This window comes from Bos grunniens, chromosome 21, assembly GCF_055505025.1.
Source record: "Bos grunniens cultivar Pamir isolate PY7600 chromosome 21, Bosgru_T2T1.0, whole genome shotgun sequence".
Lineage (NCBI taxonomy): Eukaryota > Metazoa > Chordata > Mammalia > Artiodactyla > Bovidae > Bos > Bos grunniens.
In genome coordinates this window covers 38,523,043-38,539,811 of record NC_141185.1, presented here as the reverse complement: position 1 = coordinate 38,539,811, position 16,769 = coordinate 38,523,043, and the positions used below count along the sequence as shown (strand labels likewise).

The window sequence follows — 16,769 nt, the reverse complement described above, 5'->3', positions numbered from 1 at the left end:
AAATATAGCTTTAGATAATCACAGAGATACATATGAACATGGATTTCTTCACAGTAGAAGAGAATATAGAAGGTACTCAATAAAAACATGTAAATGAACCAAAGTAAAGCTTACCACTTCTTCATCTGAAAGTTCACGCCCTTGGATGCTGCTATTTTCTCTCACAGCTTGCTGGTGTTTTTTTCCTTTAATGTGACTAAAAAGATACACCTCTGAAGAGATCTAAAAGCATAATATAAAAGCAATGTAATGAACATTTAATTGTATCTTATTTTAAATATTACACATTCTATCCAGTATATTATACACAACTTGCAATTGCTCTATAATTTATACATTAGTCTTAAAAATGTTTTCTTTAGAATACAATTCTAAGACTCCTCTAGAAGACAGATGATAAAAAAAGGCATGTCATCAAAGCCAACCTTAACAGGATATCATTTCTTCTAAGTATAAAGGTTCAAGTCTCAGCACCAAAAAATGTTGCTTTACTTTTGTGGTCCTAATATCCCAAAATATTGACCTGGGCATCATTAGGCTAAAATATCATTAGTATCATTAGGTAAACATCCATTTGAGCAGCAACTGCATGCTTTGACCCTTTGCATTGCTACTCCTAAAAGCTGATACTGTTTCTGTACTACCTATACTTACTTTGCATAAAAATCATTAAAGAAATTCATGGTACTCAGCACATGCCTTGTATGACTTTTAAGACTGGAGAATATATATCCATAGTTTAATAAACTTTAGTAATAAATTGTAACGTCTCATCACAACACTGATACTGACAACCTACCAGGACATTGCAGAGAGAACACTGCTTCTTTCTTTCATAAGGGGTTAATTTGGGGGCATAATCGGTATTTGCATGTCGTCCACTGCTTAACTCGGCAGCTTTTTCTTTTCTTTGTTCAATCTGTTCCATGTGTCTTCTAATGCTTTCATCATGCTATAAATGAAATCAAAGTATAAAAATACAGAAATTTATTCATTACACTGAGAACTTGAAAAAGCAGTATTTCTATTAAACTTTCTAAAATAACAGAATGCCTTAATTCAATATTGGACGCTGATGATAAGAGTTTATATAAAGCCCTTTATCATCCCCTACATGCATAGTAACGTTTTCTAAAGGGTACTCCATGGAATTACACTGTGGGTTATTAATAAGCATTTTGCAGAAGAGTTTCTGTGGTCAAATAACTTTGGAAAATAGTAAGTTAATGCTACTTACCAGCTCTAGGCTTGTCACTCTGCACTGATGTAATAAACCTAGCTTATACTGAGCAACATTTTACACACCTTCTTGAGCATCACACACATGAGAAGCACTCTATGGAACATACCATGGGAAATGCTGCCCTACTTAGAGACCAAGCTTATCCTCAGCAGGAAAGTCCCATCATGACAGAGCTCTACCCACATCACCTCCAACAACTTCCCAGAAAACAAAAATAAACAAACCCAAAACACTATTTCAGACTTTTGACTTCATACTCATATCATTTTATATGGCTGGGTGCCATCCCACCCATCTTACCTACTCAACTCATCTTTCTTTCAAGATTCAGCTCAGGTATTATCCTCTAAAATTATTTCCCTGACTTCTGAAACCCTTCATGTTAGCTTATGTGTCTTCCTCCTCTGTATTTTCATGACACTCCATGATTATCTTTATCCACATAGAAATTATCTGCTTAGCATCTGAATCTCACACTAGATTATGAGTTTCTTGAAACTCAGAACCATGTCTTACTCATCTCTGTACCCTTATGCCTACCACCAGATTCAATAAGTATTTGCTGCATTAGATTTAAATCAATGATAAAGTTCTAGGACAATACAAATAGTAATATAGGATCCTCTACTTTATGGAATTTACTACCCTTGTGAAACCCCAACATGTAAATAATTATGACATAATGTAAAATATTCACACTGCTAGAAACTACCAATGGCAAAGACTTTCTAGAAAATATCAGCTTATCATCATCTCCCAAGCTATAATTATGCAATTCCTAAGCACTGAAACAATACTTTATTTCTAAATTATTAGAGGTCTATAAATATTAAAAGTTTAATAGTAATATCCTCAAGTCATTAACAAATTACTTAATAAAACCAAGAAATGCTAAAATTCTTTACATTTTTTTCCCTCAATGGCTTTATCTTATTAAAATAATTTGTTTTCAGATAGTTGAGTTGGAAATGATCATAGACAAACCACATAACTCCAAAATTAGGAACGCAAATTAATCAATTTTTATACAATTAATTAAAAAGAAAAAATATTACTCTCATGCTACATTAAAACAGCTCTAAAATTTCAAAGAAAAATATATAATATTCCTACCTTGAGCTGGATTTTTTTCTGTAGCTCTTCCATAGCTTCTTGTTGAGCAGCTGTGAGTGCTGCCAATCGTTCTTCCCTGTCTCTGTAAGAAGACAGTAAAAATTAGAAACTCAATGCTTACAGTAACAAATTTCATGAGGTTAAGAAAATACGATTAGGACACATAGGCATATGTATTTTAGAGCTTTTAAAATTATTTTTTCAGAGTGCCTACTAAGTCTTGGATATATTATTGCACATTAAACATTTGGGAAGCAATAGACATTGTTAGTTATACGAATATTAGGTTGATGAAAAAGTAATTGTGGCTTTGGACTGTCAATTTTAAATAATTATAACTAGGCTCAAACCCATCTTTATTAATCAAAATATGAACCATTAAAATCAACACATTTTTGCCAATGTGAAACAAGTTTGTTTATTCCTGTAAGACAAAAATCTGTGCTTTGGGATTCGATGAACTCCCGGAGAGCATTTTCTGCATTCTCTGTTTGTGGAAATGTTTACCCTGCAAAAAGTTGTTGAGATGTTTGAAGAAGTGGTAGTCAGTTGACAAGAGGTCAGGGGAATATGGTAGATGAGGCAAAACTTCGTTACCCAATTCGTTCAACTTTTGAAACTTTGGTTGTGCGACTTGCAGTCAGGTATTGTCATGGATGGAGAAGAATTGGGCCCTTTCTGTTGACCAGTGCCAGCTGCAGGCATTGCAGTTTTCAGTCATTTCATCAATGTGCTGAGCATACTGCTCAGATGTAATGGTTTCACTGGGATTCAGAAAGCTGTAGTGGATCAGACCACCAACAAACCACCAAATAGTGACCATGACCTTTTTTGGTATAAGTTTGGCTTTGGGAAGCGCTCTGGAACTTCTTCTCAGTCCAACCACTGAGGGTCGTTGCCTATCATCGAATAAAATCCCTTTTCATTGCACGTCACAATTTGATCAAGAAATGGTTTGCTGCTGTTATGCAGAATAAGACAAGACAACACTTCAAAACAACATTTTTTTTTTTTGACTTTTGGTCACCTCACGAGGCACCCACTTATTGAGCATTTTCACTTTTCCAATTTGCTTCAAACACCAAATGACCATAGAATGGTTAATGCTGCATTCTTCAGCAACTTCTCATGTAGTTGTAAGAGGATCAGCTTCAACAATGGCTCTCAACTGGGCACTGTCAACCTCTGACAGCTGGCCACTACACTCCTCATCTTCAAGGCTCTCAGTCTCCATTGCAAAACAAAACTGTACATTTGTTAAGCAGTTTCTGGGACAAATGTGTTGATGTTGTAAGTGTCTCCACTGCTTTACAATCTATTTTGCACTTGAATAAAAAAATTGCTTGAATTTACTTTCTGTCTAACATCATTTCTATAGTCTAAAATAAATATAAAATAAACAGCAAGTAATAAGTCATTAGCAAAAAACATAAAGTGAGAAATGTGCATTAAAATGATGTATAACATAACCACATTTAAGAACGTATTCCAATATCAAAGGGCAAAGTTCAACAATGCAAAACTGCAATTACTTTTGCACCAACCTAATAGGCTTCTGGACCCAGGAATGGGTTTAAATACTAGCTCTGAAACTGTGAAAGTGAAAGTCGCTCAGTCGTGTCCGACTCTTTGTGAACCCAGGGACTGTACAGTCCATGATAGCTTAGTTCGTAAAGAATCCGCCTGCAATTCAGGAGACCCCAGTTTGATTCCTGGGTCGGGAAGATCCACTGGAGAAGGGATCGGCCACCCACTCCAGTATTCTGGCCTGGAAAATTCCATGGGCTGTGTAGTCCACGGTGTCACAAAGAGTCAAGACACGACTGAGCGACTTTCACTTTATTGGAACTGTAAGTTAATTATGGCATATTGAAAATATATATTTATCTCTTCCTGTATAAAAATCTATAAATTATGAAAGGGATATAAAAGGCTAATATTCCCAAAGACAAAGAGAACAGGAGAGGAAACTATCACAAACTGTGAGATGTAAAAAGAAGAAAGACCATGCTTAGGAAAAAAGCAGTCAAATGGATCTTTCCCTGAATGAAGCCTTATGCTGGATTTAGCAGACAAGAACTATAACAGCTATTATAAATATGTTATTAAGAATTAAAAGATAGTATGCCAACCTAAGGAAAAAAATATCATGACAATGATTCAACAGATGGAGAATCTCAATAGAGAAAGATTTTTTTTTAAACTTTACAACAAAAGAAACTAGGAATCCTTAAACAAATGGCTGATTCGAGGGGTGCAGCAGGGAAAATATAAGATGAATTTGAAGCATCTTTCAGTGCCAGGAAGTAAGGATATACTCAAAAACCAAAATGATGAAGTATATCTAAGGCAGATGGGGGTCAAATGAAAAAGTTCTCAATGTCCAAGGATGAACCAATTACATGCCATAATATTGGTGTATAAATGACATATTGATATAAAATAGGAATTTAATAAATAGGAGAACAAATATTCTGTATAGAAGAAGTGCACATAATTTATGTAGGAATTCTTCTCTCAAGGAGGTAGAGAATAACTCCCCATCTCTTCAGCTTAGCCAGTGCCTAGTGACTTGCTTCCAAGGATGATAGTATATTGGAAATTTAAATTAAAGTATACAGTGTAGAAATCTAACAAAACTACCTTAGCCAGGTGATCAAGACTAACAAAATCAGTGAAAACACATGGTGATATCATGAACTTTTGCCATTTGAAAAATGGTAATTCACATTCACCACTGTGGTCTTCCTCTCCAAAACCATAACCTCAATATAACCATGAGAAAAACATCAGACAAATCCTAATTGAGGAAAAGGCTACAAAATACCTGACCACTATTCAGAACTGTCAAGGTCATCAAAACCATGGAAAGTCTGAGAAACTGCTACAATTCAGAGGAACCTGAAGAGAAATGACAATTAAATATCTGAAGAAATAGGGGCCAAATACTTTCAAAATTTGATGAAAACACTAATGTAACAGAGTAGGATAATCATGAAGAAAAACAATCTAGACAAATCATAATTAAACTGGTGAAAAACAAAGTAAAAAAGAAATAGAAAACAAAACAAAAAAACCCTCACCATATACAGCGGCAGAACAGTATGATTAATGGCCAAATGTTCATCAAAAACAACAAAGGTAAGAATATTCAAAGTACTGAAGGATTGAGCCAGTGCAACATGGCAAGAAAAAAGAAATTAAAGGCATCCATATTACAAAGCAAGAAGTAAAGCAAGGGCTATTTGCAGATGACATGAGCCGTTATGAAAATGTCCTAAAGAACAACAACAGCAAAAAAGAAAACACTAATAGGAAAACACTCATAGGAAAATTGGGCAAGATCATTTAAAAACTGTAAAATAAGATAAATAAAAAATTGAATTTTATTTCTATACAATAGCAAAAATACTATCAAAAATGAAATAAAATAATTCCATTTTCAATGACCTCAAAAAGAGTACTTAATAAATTTAAGAAATGAGCTAAATTTAAGAAATGAAATGAATTACAAGATCTATTTTCTAAAAACTACAAAATATTGTTGAGAGAAATTAAAGCAGATACAGAGACACATACCATATTCATGTATCATAATACACAATATTATAAAGGTGGCAATTCTCCCCACAACAATCTATAGATTCAAGGCAGTTGCTATAAAAAAGCTTGGAAGCATTTTATTTTTAAGAAAATGGTGAACATACCCTAAAAAATTACTTGGAAAGCAATTTTCAAAGAGGACAACAACACTGGAGTACTTATATTACTTGTTCGCAAAACTTGATATAAAGTTACAGTAGTTAAAACAGTGTGGTTCCAAAATAAGAAGAGACATTAAAAGAGAAGGACAGAGTCCAGAAATAAACTGTCACATCTATGATTAACTGATCGTGAACAGGTAGCAAGGCAGTTCAATGGTTAAAAGCTAGACTCTTCAACAAATGGTGTGATGATGAATGAGTGCCATAGGCAAATGAATAAATTTAGATTTTTCTTTTCATACTATATCTAAAAGTTACCTTAAAAGGATATAAAACCTAAATGTGTATCAAACTGAAAACCGTAACATTTTGAATAATATCTTATGACACGGGATATTAAAAAATTTCATAAACAAGATCAAAAAGCACAAATCAATTTGGCCAATTAAATGCTTTGTCTTTGGTCTCTGAATCTTTTTTTTAATTACTTAATTTAATTGGGGGATAATTTCTTTACAATATTGTGGTGGTTTTTGTCATACATTGACATGAATCACCCATGGGTGCACATGTCTCCCCATCCTGAACTCCCCTCCCACCCACCACCCACCCCATCCCTCTCGGTTGTCCCAGAGCACCAGCTTTGAGTGTCCTGGTCTTTGAATCTTAAACAAGAGATTTTAAAAAGTAGGAATGGATAAGTGTCATTTATTATAATAAGAAAGACAACATACTACTGGATTACTTCCATCAGAGGACCACTGCTGTAGCTCCTGTGACCTAGCCTTTGATGTCTGACCAAGTCCAAACCTGGTCCTCTAATTTCCTGTCACTTTTCCTCCCAATACTTAAGTTAGCTAGTATCAAATTCTGTTTCTTACAACTGAAAATATCTTGAAACCTCGTTTCCCATCCAACAGAATGTTCAAAAGGTTTCCATTTTAAGTAGAGTGTCTTAATTCCTGGAAATCAAAATTCAGTAAAACATTTCTGTATATGTGACTATTTCTAAAAAACATACTTGATAATAAATAGCTTAAAAATTTGATGTGAATATGCATTCACTACAAAATGTTCATCAGGACCAAACATCAAGATGGCAAATTAAGTACCTAGCTCTTTCCCGGGCTGCATCTTCACGGGCTTTTTCCTTTTCTTGCCTCTGTTGTTCAATTCGGGCTTCTTGTTCTTTCCTCTTCATTAACAATTCTTCTACACGGGCCTGCCGTTCTGCTTCTAGAGCTCTCTTACGTTCCTAGTATCAGAAATGTTTTAAAAGATGTTAGAATTATGTGTAAGATGAAGATGATCAAAGGTGACATAGCTTGGACATAGACTTATATATTCAAGACAAATACCTGACTTGTCATTATGTTTCTCAGAATTTAAACAAAAATCAAGTATCAATAATATCTGGCTTTACATGTCATTCATTAGTGCTACAAATTTATAAGAATAAATGCTATTTTAAGCACTGAAACATGTTTATTACCATATGTAAAATAGATGTCCAGTGCAAGTTCAATGCATGAAGCAGGGCACTCAAAGTCAGTGCTGAGACAACCCAGAGGGATGGGGTGGGGATGGAGGTGGGGGGTTCAGGATGGGGGGACACATGTGCACCCATGGCTGACTCATGTCAGTGTACGGAAAAAACCCATCACAATATTGTAATTATCCTTCAATTAAAATAAATTAATAAAAAAATGAAGAATAAATGTTATTTTAGTACATATTATGTTATTTATATTCTGTGAGAATCTGATAAATATTTTATATTTGCTGCTGCTGCTAAGTCACTTCAGTCGTGTCCAACTCTGTGCGACCCCATAGACAGCAGCCCACCAGGCTCCTCTGTCCATGGGATTCTCCAGACAAGAACACTGGAGTGGGTTGCCATTTCCTCCTCCAATGCACGAAAGTGAAAAGTCAAAGTGAAGTCGCTCAGTCGTGTCCGACTCCTAGCGACCCCATGGACTGCAGCCCATCAGGCTCCTCTGTCCATGGGATTCTCCAGGCAAGAACACTGGAGTGGGGTGCCATTTCCTCCTCCAATGCATGAAAGTGAAAAGTCAAAGTAAGGTCACTCAGTCGTATCTGACTCCTAGCGACCCCATGGACTGCAGCCCACCAGGCTCCTCCATCCATGGGATTTTCCAGGCAAGAGTACTGGAGTGGGGTGCCATTAATCACTTCTAAACCATTGTGTTTAGATGGTTGTAGAAATAACAGAATATGATGAAGAAAGCATAATTAACAGAATTTATTTCTGAACTAAGCTTTCTTTTTAACTGAAGAAAAGCTTGTAGCCGGGCTTCCCAGGTGGCTCAGTGATAAAGAATCTGCCTGCCAAGGTAGCAGCCACAGGTTTAATCTCTGGGTGGGGACGATCCCCTGGAAGAGGAAATGACAACCCACTCTAGTATTCTTGCGGGGATAATCCCATAGACAGAGAAGCCTGATGGGTTACAGTCCATGGGGTTATAAAGAGTCAGACATGACTGAGCAATTGTACACACACACACACACACACACACACACACACACACACAGTTTGTGGCCAGGAGAAAGGCATTATAGTATAGCATAGTGGATAAGAGAGTAGATACTGCATTAGAGTCTCTTTGTTCCCTGATTCCATTATTTACTGTCGGGTGACTCTAGTCTAGTTACATAATATATGTGAATTAGTTTTCTAGAAGACAAAAAATAACAATAGTACTTTTAAGGATACTGTACAGAACGTATGAGATAATACATGAAAAGCACTTGCCACAGGGGTTGGCATATACTAAATTCTCAGTAATTATTTATAATAATCATTATTAAGGTAGAAGATACTTCATTAAAACACTGTGATATACTTTCTGTATATATCTCACCATATTACTAGATATACCAATGTATTTCTTTCAATTCATCCCCATTCTCTAGGTAGCTTATACAACATCTCCCTGGCCACAACTCTTTATGATAAATAGAACACACTGATCTAGGCTCTAGTAACTACTACTTAGATAACTTTGAGCAAGTCATTTTACCTTAAAGAGACACACCATTTGTTGTGAGATTTAAATTATTATGTAGGTAAGTACCTAACAAAGTGTTTAGTATGGCGTAAAGTGTTCAGTAAATGACTGCAGATAAGGCAGTTTCTGTCTCAAGAACACTGAGGAGAGAAGTAAATATTTCTAATAATTAACTTAACTCACAATGGTAACTTTATCTCTACAAGAAGTTGTATGTATGCAGGCGAAAAAAACCTTTTTAAAGTAGTACCACCAAAGGGTACCTAATTCTTTTCTTTCTTTCCTTTTTCTTTTTGGAGAGGGGACAGGGAGCTAAAGGAAATGTACTGATTTCAGAAGAGTATATCTGACAGACTGCAGACTTGTAAAGGTATCCAAATAGATTTTAAATAGTCATTGCTTTCTGAAATCTTATTCATGGATTAATGTTACAGCTACCTCTCGCTACTAAGTATAATATGTAGCAACTTGTTTAGCTACTATTATCTGAAAAACTGAAGAGTAAAAACAAAGTTTTCTCTTAACCTCAAATTTACTTGAAGTATTTTTTTTAAAAATCTGCAGTATATCTGAAAACACAACTGCCACACTAAAATGTAAAAAGATAAAGCTTAAGTATAATTAAACCAGAACTTTTCATTTCGCATTTTAAAAAACAATCTTATGGAATATAGTTTAAAAATTAAAGTTGGTCTTATAAATTAAATATACTAATATTATATAAAACAGTTAACTTTATGTATATGCAATGTAAGTTGTATGCTTAAATACTAATACAATGTCAACTTGTTGAATGTTTTTATGGATATAAGAAATACTCCAATGTTGTACTAACAAATAATTGAATTTCAAAAAAAATCCAATCCTCTAATTTCTGTTTTTAATAACTAGAAAAGAAAATTGGTACTTGTGAGTAAAACCAGTAAATTCAGCTAGTATTTTCCTTTCTAAAATACAGGTTTCCTAAAGACAGGAAACTCTGCACTCCATAAAAGCATCTTGTATACAGCAGGAGTTTGATAAATACCTATTAAACAAATGAAGCATAAGTTTTAAAGTAGTATTCATCATAAATCTGTAAACTTACAAATATAAAGTATAAACCTACAGCAACTGAACTGGAAAGGCATCTACCTCTCAAGCCTTCTGAAACCTCTCAGAGTCCCATGTACTTTGTCTCACAGTCAAGGATATGTTTACGGTGGCCAAAGAATGGATTTTGTAACCCTGCCCTGTATGCCTGCAAATCAAAAGATTATGGCAAGAGGACAAGGCAGACTATCTAAGGAAACTGGGCTTAAAACTAATCTGTCAATAGTTTATACAACAAAAATTGCAAATTAAGAATATACAATGGTAGCATTAACTTAGTATTTCACTTGCCAAAAAACCAAGAATCACAACTGCTTTTAACAATTAATTTTGGAAGTTTTTCAAGAGTACAATTAAAGCAGATGGGGGCCTCTCTAAATTCTTCACTGAGTTAGTATCTTACTATTACTGTATTTTTATGTTTGGCTTTAGTGCCTAGCACATCTAGTAATGACTATACATTTATAATTTTTTTTAATTTTATATATGTATATAAAACCAATAAATTTTCTACTACCAGTATACAGATTAAATTTATGTATATAGGTTTTAAAATTTCCATTGAACATTAAATCCACAAGAAATTTCAACATTTTAAAAAAGAAAATTCTGAGTAATCAAAAAATGTGTTAATGACTACAAAAAAATCCCAAAAGACCTGCTTTCCTTTAAGCCTTAATAAGTGTTCCAAATTATGAAATAAGAGTAATTTTTAAACAGAAAATAATTGCTGTATTTTCAAATCTGCAAAACAAATGTAGAAAAAGTAACCACAGAAGTCTATTAAGAAAATATACAATATTACTCATATATTTTCCCCCAAAATCCAGCTAAGAAGTCACCTCTTTCAGAGAACTTTCCCTGACATTCCCCTCTCAGCAACAGAGCTAATTATTCCCTATTCTGTGATACTGCTATAGCCTATACAGGTTTCTATTACATTTTCACACTGTGTTCTATTATTTACCATTAAGGCAAAGATCATTATTTATTTATTTCTGAATTACTAATGCATAATAGTTATTCAAAAGTAACACGCAATCTTCAAAACGATTATCTGTATAAAATGGTCCCACTGCAGAAAGAAAAACAGCAAAAAAGCTGAAGAGATGGCACAGATTAAAAATTCAAATATCCTATTTCATTTATTCATCTAACAATATTAATTAATGGACAACTTTAACTTTTAAATGATAATAATGAAACTTTGTACTGTCCCTTTGATAGGAAAAGCTAAATTTTCTCTAATAGTAACATTCTGTATTTTTAAACGTAAGTTAGCTTGGCACTCAAGATTAAAATAAGACCCTGAACTCAAATCGAACAGAGACTGGGTGAATATGGGACTGCTTGCTAGTACAAAACAATAGCATGAAGCAACCAATAACCTTGAAAGCTGTATTGATATTTTAATCTTCTAAAATTACCAGTGAGATAAAGAAGCATAAAATATCAATAACATCCCTAATTTTTAACATAACAAGAAACCTCTTCATGATCAAGTCTATGACTCTACAGGCTGTACTCGCTCGTATCTCCTTCTGCATGGAATGCCTATTTCCACCGTTTGCAACTATCTCATTACTCAAATCTTGCTTAAGGCATCATCTCCTCCAGAAAGCTTTTTCTTGACTTTCTCATGTCTCAATTTGAGTAATGTGTTCTCCTTTGTGCTTCCAAAATGCTTTTACTGTTACACTTATCCTAATGGGTTAAGATTTATTTACATATACTTCTCTGCATTGTGATCAAAGACGTATCTTTTTCATGTCCTTAAGCAAAGCTAATGGCAACCCACTCCTGTATTCTTGCCTGGAAAATTCATACACGGAGGAGCCTGGCGGGCTACAGTCCACTGAGTCGCAAAGAGTTGAACACAACTAAGTGACTAAGACACACACAAGCAAAGCTCAGCATATAACAGCAATAATACATGATCACTGAATGAATAAACAAATAAATAGTGGTTATAATACATAAAGTATGTGTCTGTGTTCATACCTGATCTTGAGGAAGATCTAAAATAGTCAAAAAACATCACTCATGTTTATGTGTTAACCTTTCTTCCCATTCTGAAAATGGTAGCTGACTTACGGTATGCTAGAGAGGTTTAAGTACCTGATGATACTGCCCAATATACGACAGGTGCTCCCCGTTATAAGCATAAAAATTGCCCAGTTCCTTAAGGCTATATACACAGGTTCAAACACAATCCATTTTTAATAGATGAAAGGAACATATTCTTTCCCAACCTAATTAGAAAAGAACAGATAATAATCTGTCCAGAGCAATTTAGCCCTTCATCTGGTTGAGACTAGAGATTCAAATTGACAAAGACACTGATAACGTTATCTGAAGAAGTACACAGTGCCTTTGCTATCAGACTTCCTGATTCGAAACCATGCTGGACTAAACCATACACCCTTGGGAACAGAGTGTAGGACTGACTTCTTTTTCTATTCCCAGGGCCTAGGAAATGGACAGTGCTCACAAATGCCTGCTGAATAAAATTCTACCTGAACAGCTTCATCACGTGCTTGCTTTTCTTCCTGTCTTCTCTGACGCTCTTCCTGTAACTCATTAAGCCTCTGCTCATATTCCTTCAATTTTGATAAAACATCATGGCGTTTGTTCTGGGCTTCAAGGGTATTTATAAAGGCAATTTCGTTTACCTTCAACAACAACAACAACAAAAAAAACCACAGAAAGTAAGTTTCAAATTAGGCTCATTCTAAGGCACATCAGACACTGATTCTTAACACATCATGTTAAGAAATTTAACAGTCTTTATTTAATAATATAAACCAGTTGTATAAGGCACAGAACAAAAAATGAATTGACTTCCAGTCTTTTATTTCAATATTTATTCCCCAAATGGATAATAATCCAGTGTATATAACAAATCCATAGGCCGTAGTAAGAAGTGAAATAGAGTAAATAAAGGCCTGCCATTGAAATTTTTTATTGAAGTACAATTCATTTACAATGTTGTTAGCTTCTGGTATACAGCAAAGTGATTCAGTTATACATACATATGTGTATTAATTCCCTGTGTTATACAATAAGACCTTGTTATTCATCCATTCTATATATAATAGTTTGCATCTACTATAGGGCTAGTAGTTATTATGGGGCTAATAGTTAGCCCCAAATCCCCAACCCAGTCCTCCGCTGGGGCCTCTCCCCTTGGCAACCACAGGTCTATTCTCCATGTCTGCGAGTCTATTTCTGTTCTGGAGATAGGTTCCTTTGTGTCATATTTTAGATTCCACATACAAGTGATATCATACGGCATTTGTCTTTCTCTGACTTACTTCACTCTATATGACAGTCTCTAGATCCAACCACATTTCCACAAATGACCCAATTTCATTCCATTTTGTAGCTGAGTAATATTCCATTGAATATATGTACCACATCTTCTTTATCCATTCATCAGTACATGGAAATTAAGGTTACTTCCATGCCCTGGCTCTTGTAAATAGTGCTGCAATAAGCATCGGGGTGCGTGTATCTTTTTGAATTATGGTTTTCTCAGGGTATATGTCCAGTAGTGGTATTGCTGAGTCATATGGCAGTTCTACCTTTAGGTTTTTAAGGAACCTCCATACTGTTCTCCATCATGGCTGTATCAATTTACATTCCCACCAACAGTTCAAATTGGTTCCTTTTTCTTCACCCCCTCTCCAGCATTATTTGAAGCATTTTTGATGATGGTCATTCTGATCCATGTGAAGTGATACATCACTGTAGTTTTGATCTGCATTTCTCTAATAATTAGTGATGCTGAACATCATTTCATGTCCTTTTTGGCCATTTGTATGTCTTCTTTGGTGAAATGTCTATTTAAGTCTTATGCCCATTTTTTGAGTGGGTTGTTTTTCTTTTTTTTTTGGTATTGAACGGCATGAGCTGTTTGTATATTTTGGAGATTAATTCCTTGTCAATTGCTTTGTTTGCAAATATTTTCTCCCATTCTGAGAGTTGACTTTTCATCTTGTTTATGGTTTCCTCTGCAGTGCATAAGCTTTTAAGTTTAATTAGGTCCTTTTGTTTATTTTTGTTTTTATTTTCATTACTCAAGGAGGTGGGTCAAAAAGATGAGTGTTCTTCCTGTTTTCCTCTAAAAGTTTCATAGTGTCCAGTCTTACATTTAGGTCTTTATTCCATTTTGACTTTGCTTTTGTGCATGGTGTTAGGGAGTATTCTAATTTCATTCTTTTACATGCAGCTGTTCAGTTTCCCAGCACTACTTATTAAAGAGACTGTCTTTTCTCTATTGTATATTCTTGCCTCTGCCATAGATTAGGTGACTAAGTGTGTGGGTTTATCTCTGGTCTTTCTACCCTGTTCCATTAATCTACATTTCTGGTTTTGTGCCAGTACCATACTGTCTTTAGTTACTGTACAAATCAATTTTCTTCAACATACACCAAATAAGTTATAATTAGGTACAAAGTACTGAACTACATATATTTCATCCTCAACTTTACATATATTGATTTTTAACAGTCAAGTTTTGCTAGAGAGTACAGTTTTTATGAATAAAATACAGCTAATGATAGTACTTTGGCCACCTCATACGAAGAGTTGACTCATTGGAAAAGACTCTGATGCAGGGAGGGATTGGGGGCAGGAGGAGAAGGGGACAACAGAGGATAAGATGGCTGGATGGCATCACTGACTCGATGGATGTGAGTCTGAGTGAACTCCGGGAGACAGTGATGGACAGGGAGGCCTGGCGTGCTGCCATTCATGGGGTTGCAAAGAGTCGGACACCACTGAGCGACTGGACTGAACTGAACGGAATGATAGTAAAGTAATGCTCAAAATTCTCCAAGCCAGGCTTCAGCAATACGTGAACTGTGAACTTCCAGATGTTCAAGCTGGTTTTAAAAAAGGCAGAGGAACCAGAGATCAAATTGCCAACATCTGCTGGATCACTGAAAAAGCAAGAGAGTTCCAGAAAAACATCTATTTCTGCTTTATTGACTATGCCAAAGCCTTTGACTGTGTGGATCACAATAAACTGGAAAATTCTGAAAGAGATGGGCATACCAGACCACCTGACCTGCCTCTTGAGAAACCTATATGCAGGTCAGGAAGCAACAGTTAGAACTGGACATGGAACAATGGACCGGTTCCAAATAGGAAAAGGAGGACGTCAAGGCTGTGTATTGTCACCCTGCTTATTTAACTTCTATGCAGAGTACATCACGAGAAATACTGGTTCCATAGACTAAGAAAAAACATTTGCAAAACATAAATGTTAATAACTAAAATATACAAAATCTTTTAAGAAATTCTGATATTTGCTACAACATGGATGAACATGGAGCTTACTATACTAAAGTGGAATAAGCCAGAGGGAGAAAGAAAAATACTGTATTGTACCAGTTATATTTGGAATATAAAAGAAAAAGTCAAACTCATCAAACGATTTTTCTTTCTGTAGCTGATTTCCAGTTTGCTAACCACTGTGGTTAGCAAAAATACTTGATATAATTTCCATGCTCTTATATTTGCTATGACTTGTTTATGGTCTAGTATGTGATCTATCCTGGAGAACATTCCATGTGCACTTGAAGAGAATGTGTATTCTGCTGTTTTTGAATATGATGTCCTGTATATATCTATTAAGTCCAACTAGTCTACAGGATCAAAAAGTATCATTGTTTTACTGAATTTCTATATAGATATGGAAGAAACTGAAAGGCTCATCAACAGATGAATGAATAAAGAAGATGTGTGGGGTGTGCATGTGTATAATGAAATATTACTCAACTATAAAAGGAATGAAATGCTGCCATTTACAGTAACATGGATGAATCCAAAGAATATTATGTTCAGTGAAGTAAGTCAGACAAGGAAAGACAAATACTATATGATATCACTTCTATGAGGTATCTAAAAAATAATACAAATGAATATATATGCAAAACAGAAACAGATATAGAAAACAAACTAGTGGTAACCAAAGAGAAGGGGGAGGGAAAGAGGCAAATCGGGGGTACAGAATTAATACAAATTACTATGTATAAAATAGATAAGCAAAAATTATATATTGCTATTATAGGGAATCACAGTCATTATCATGTAATGACTAACAATGGAGTAATATCTGTAAAAACACTAATCACTATATTGCATACATGAAACTAATATAATATTCTAAATCAACTATACTTCAATTTGAATGTAGAGTTCCAGAGAATAGCAAAGAGAGAAAAGAAAGCCTTTCTCAGTGATCAATGCAAAGAAATAGAGGAAAACAACAGAATGGGAAAGACTAGAGATCTCTCTAAGAAAATTAAACATACCAAGGGAACATGTCATGCAAAGATGGGCTCAATATGGACCTAACAGAAGCAGAAGATATTAAGAAGAGGTGGCAAGAATACAAGAAGAACTGTACAAAAAAGATCTTCATGACCAAGATAATCACGATGGTGTGATCACTCACCTAGAGCCAGACATCCTGGAATGTGAAGTCAAGTGGGCCTTAGGAAGCATCACTACGAACAAAGCTAGTGGAGGTGATGGAATTCCAGTCAAGTTATTTCAAATCGTAAAAGATGATGCTGTGAA

General features: G+C 34.9%; 1 protein-coding gene across 11 annotated transcripts in view; it reads right to left on the bottom strand.

Moving 5' to 3' along the window:
* SCAPER (S-phase cyclin A associated protein in the ER) overlaps positions 1–16,769 on the bottom strand; it is a 419,038-nt gene that overhangs the window by 271,460 nt on the left and 130,809 nt on the right. For 8 of the 11 annotated variants that reach the window (XM_086363974.1, XM_086363978.1, XM_086363976.1 and 5 more), the window contains 5 exons: positions 12,698–12,853; positions 7,173–7,315; positions 2,357–2,438; positions 800–952; positions 115–222 (listed from right to left, as the gene is read on the bottom strand). In XM_086363974.1, the coding sequence (XP_086220100.1) occupies positions 115–222; positions 800–952; positions 2,357–2,438; positions 7,173–7,315; positions 12,698–12,853 (642 nt within the window). The remainder of the gene's footprint in view (positions 1–114; positions 223–799; positions 953–2,356; positions 2,439–7,172; positions 7,316–12,697; positions 12,854–16,769) is intronic. The other 3 variants (XM_086363979.1, XM_086363980.1, XM_086363981.1) reach the window with 1 other exon arrangement.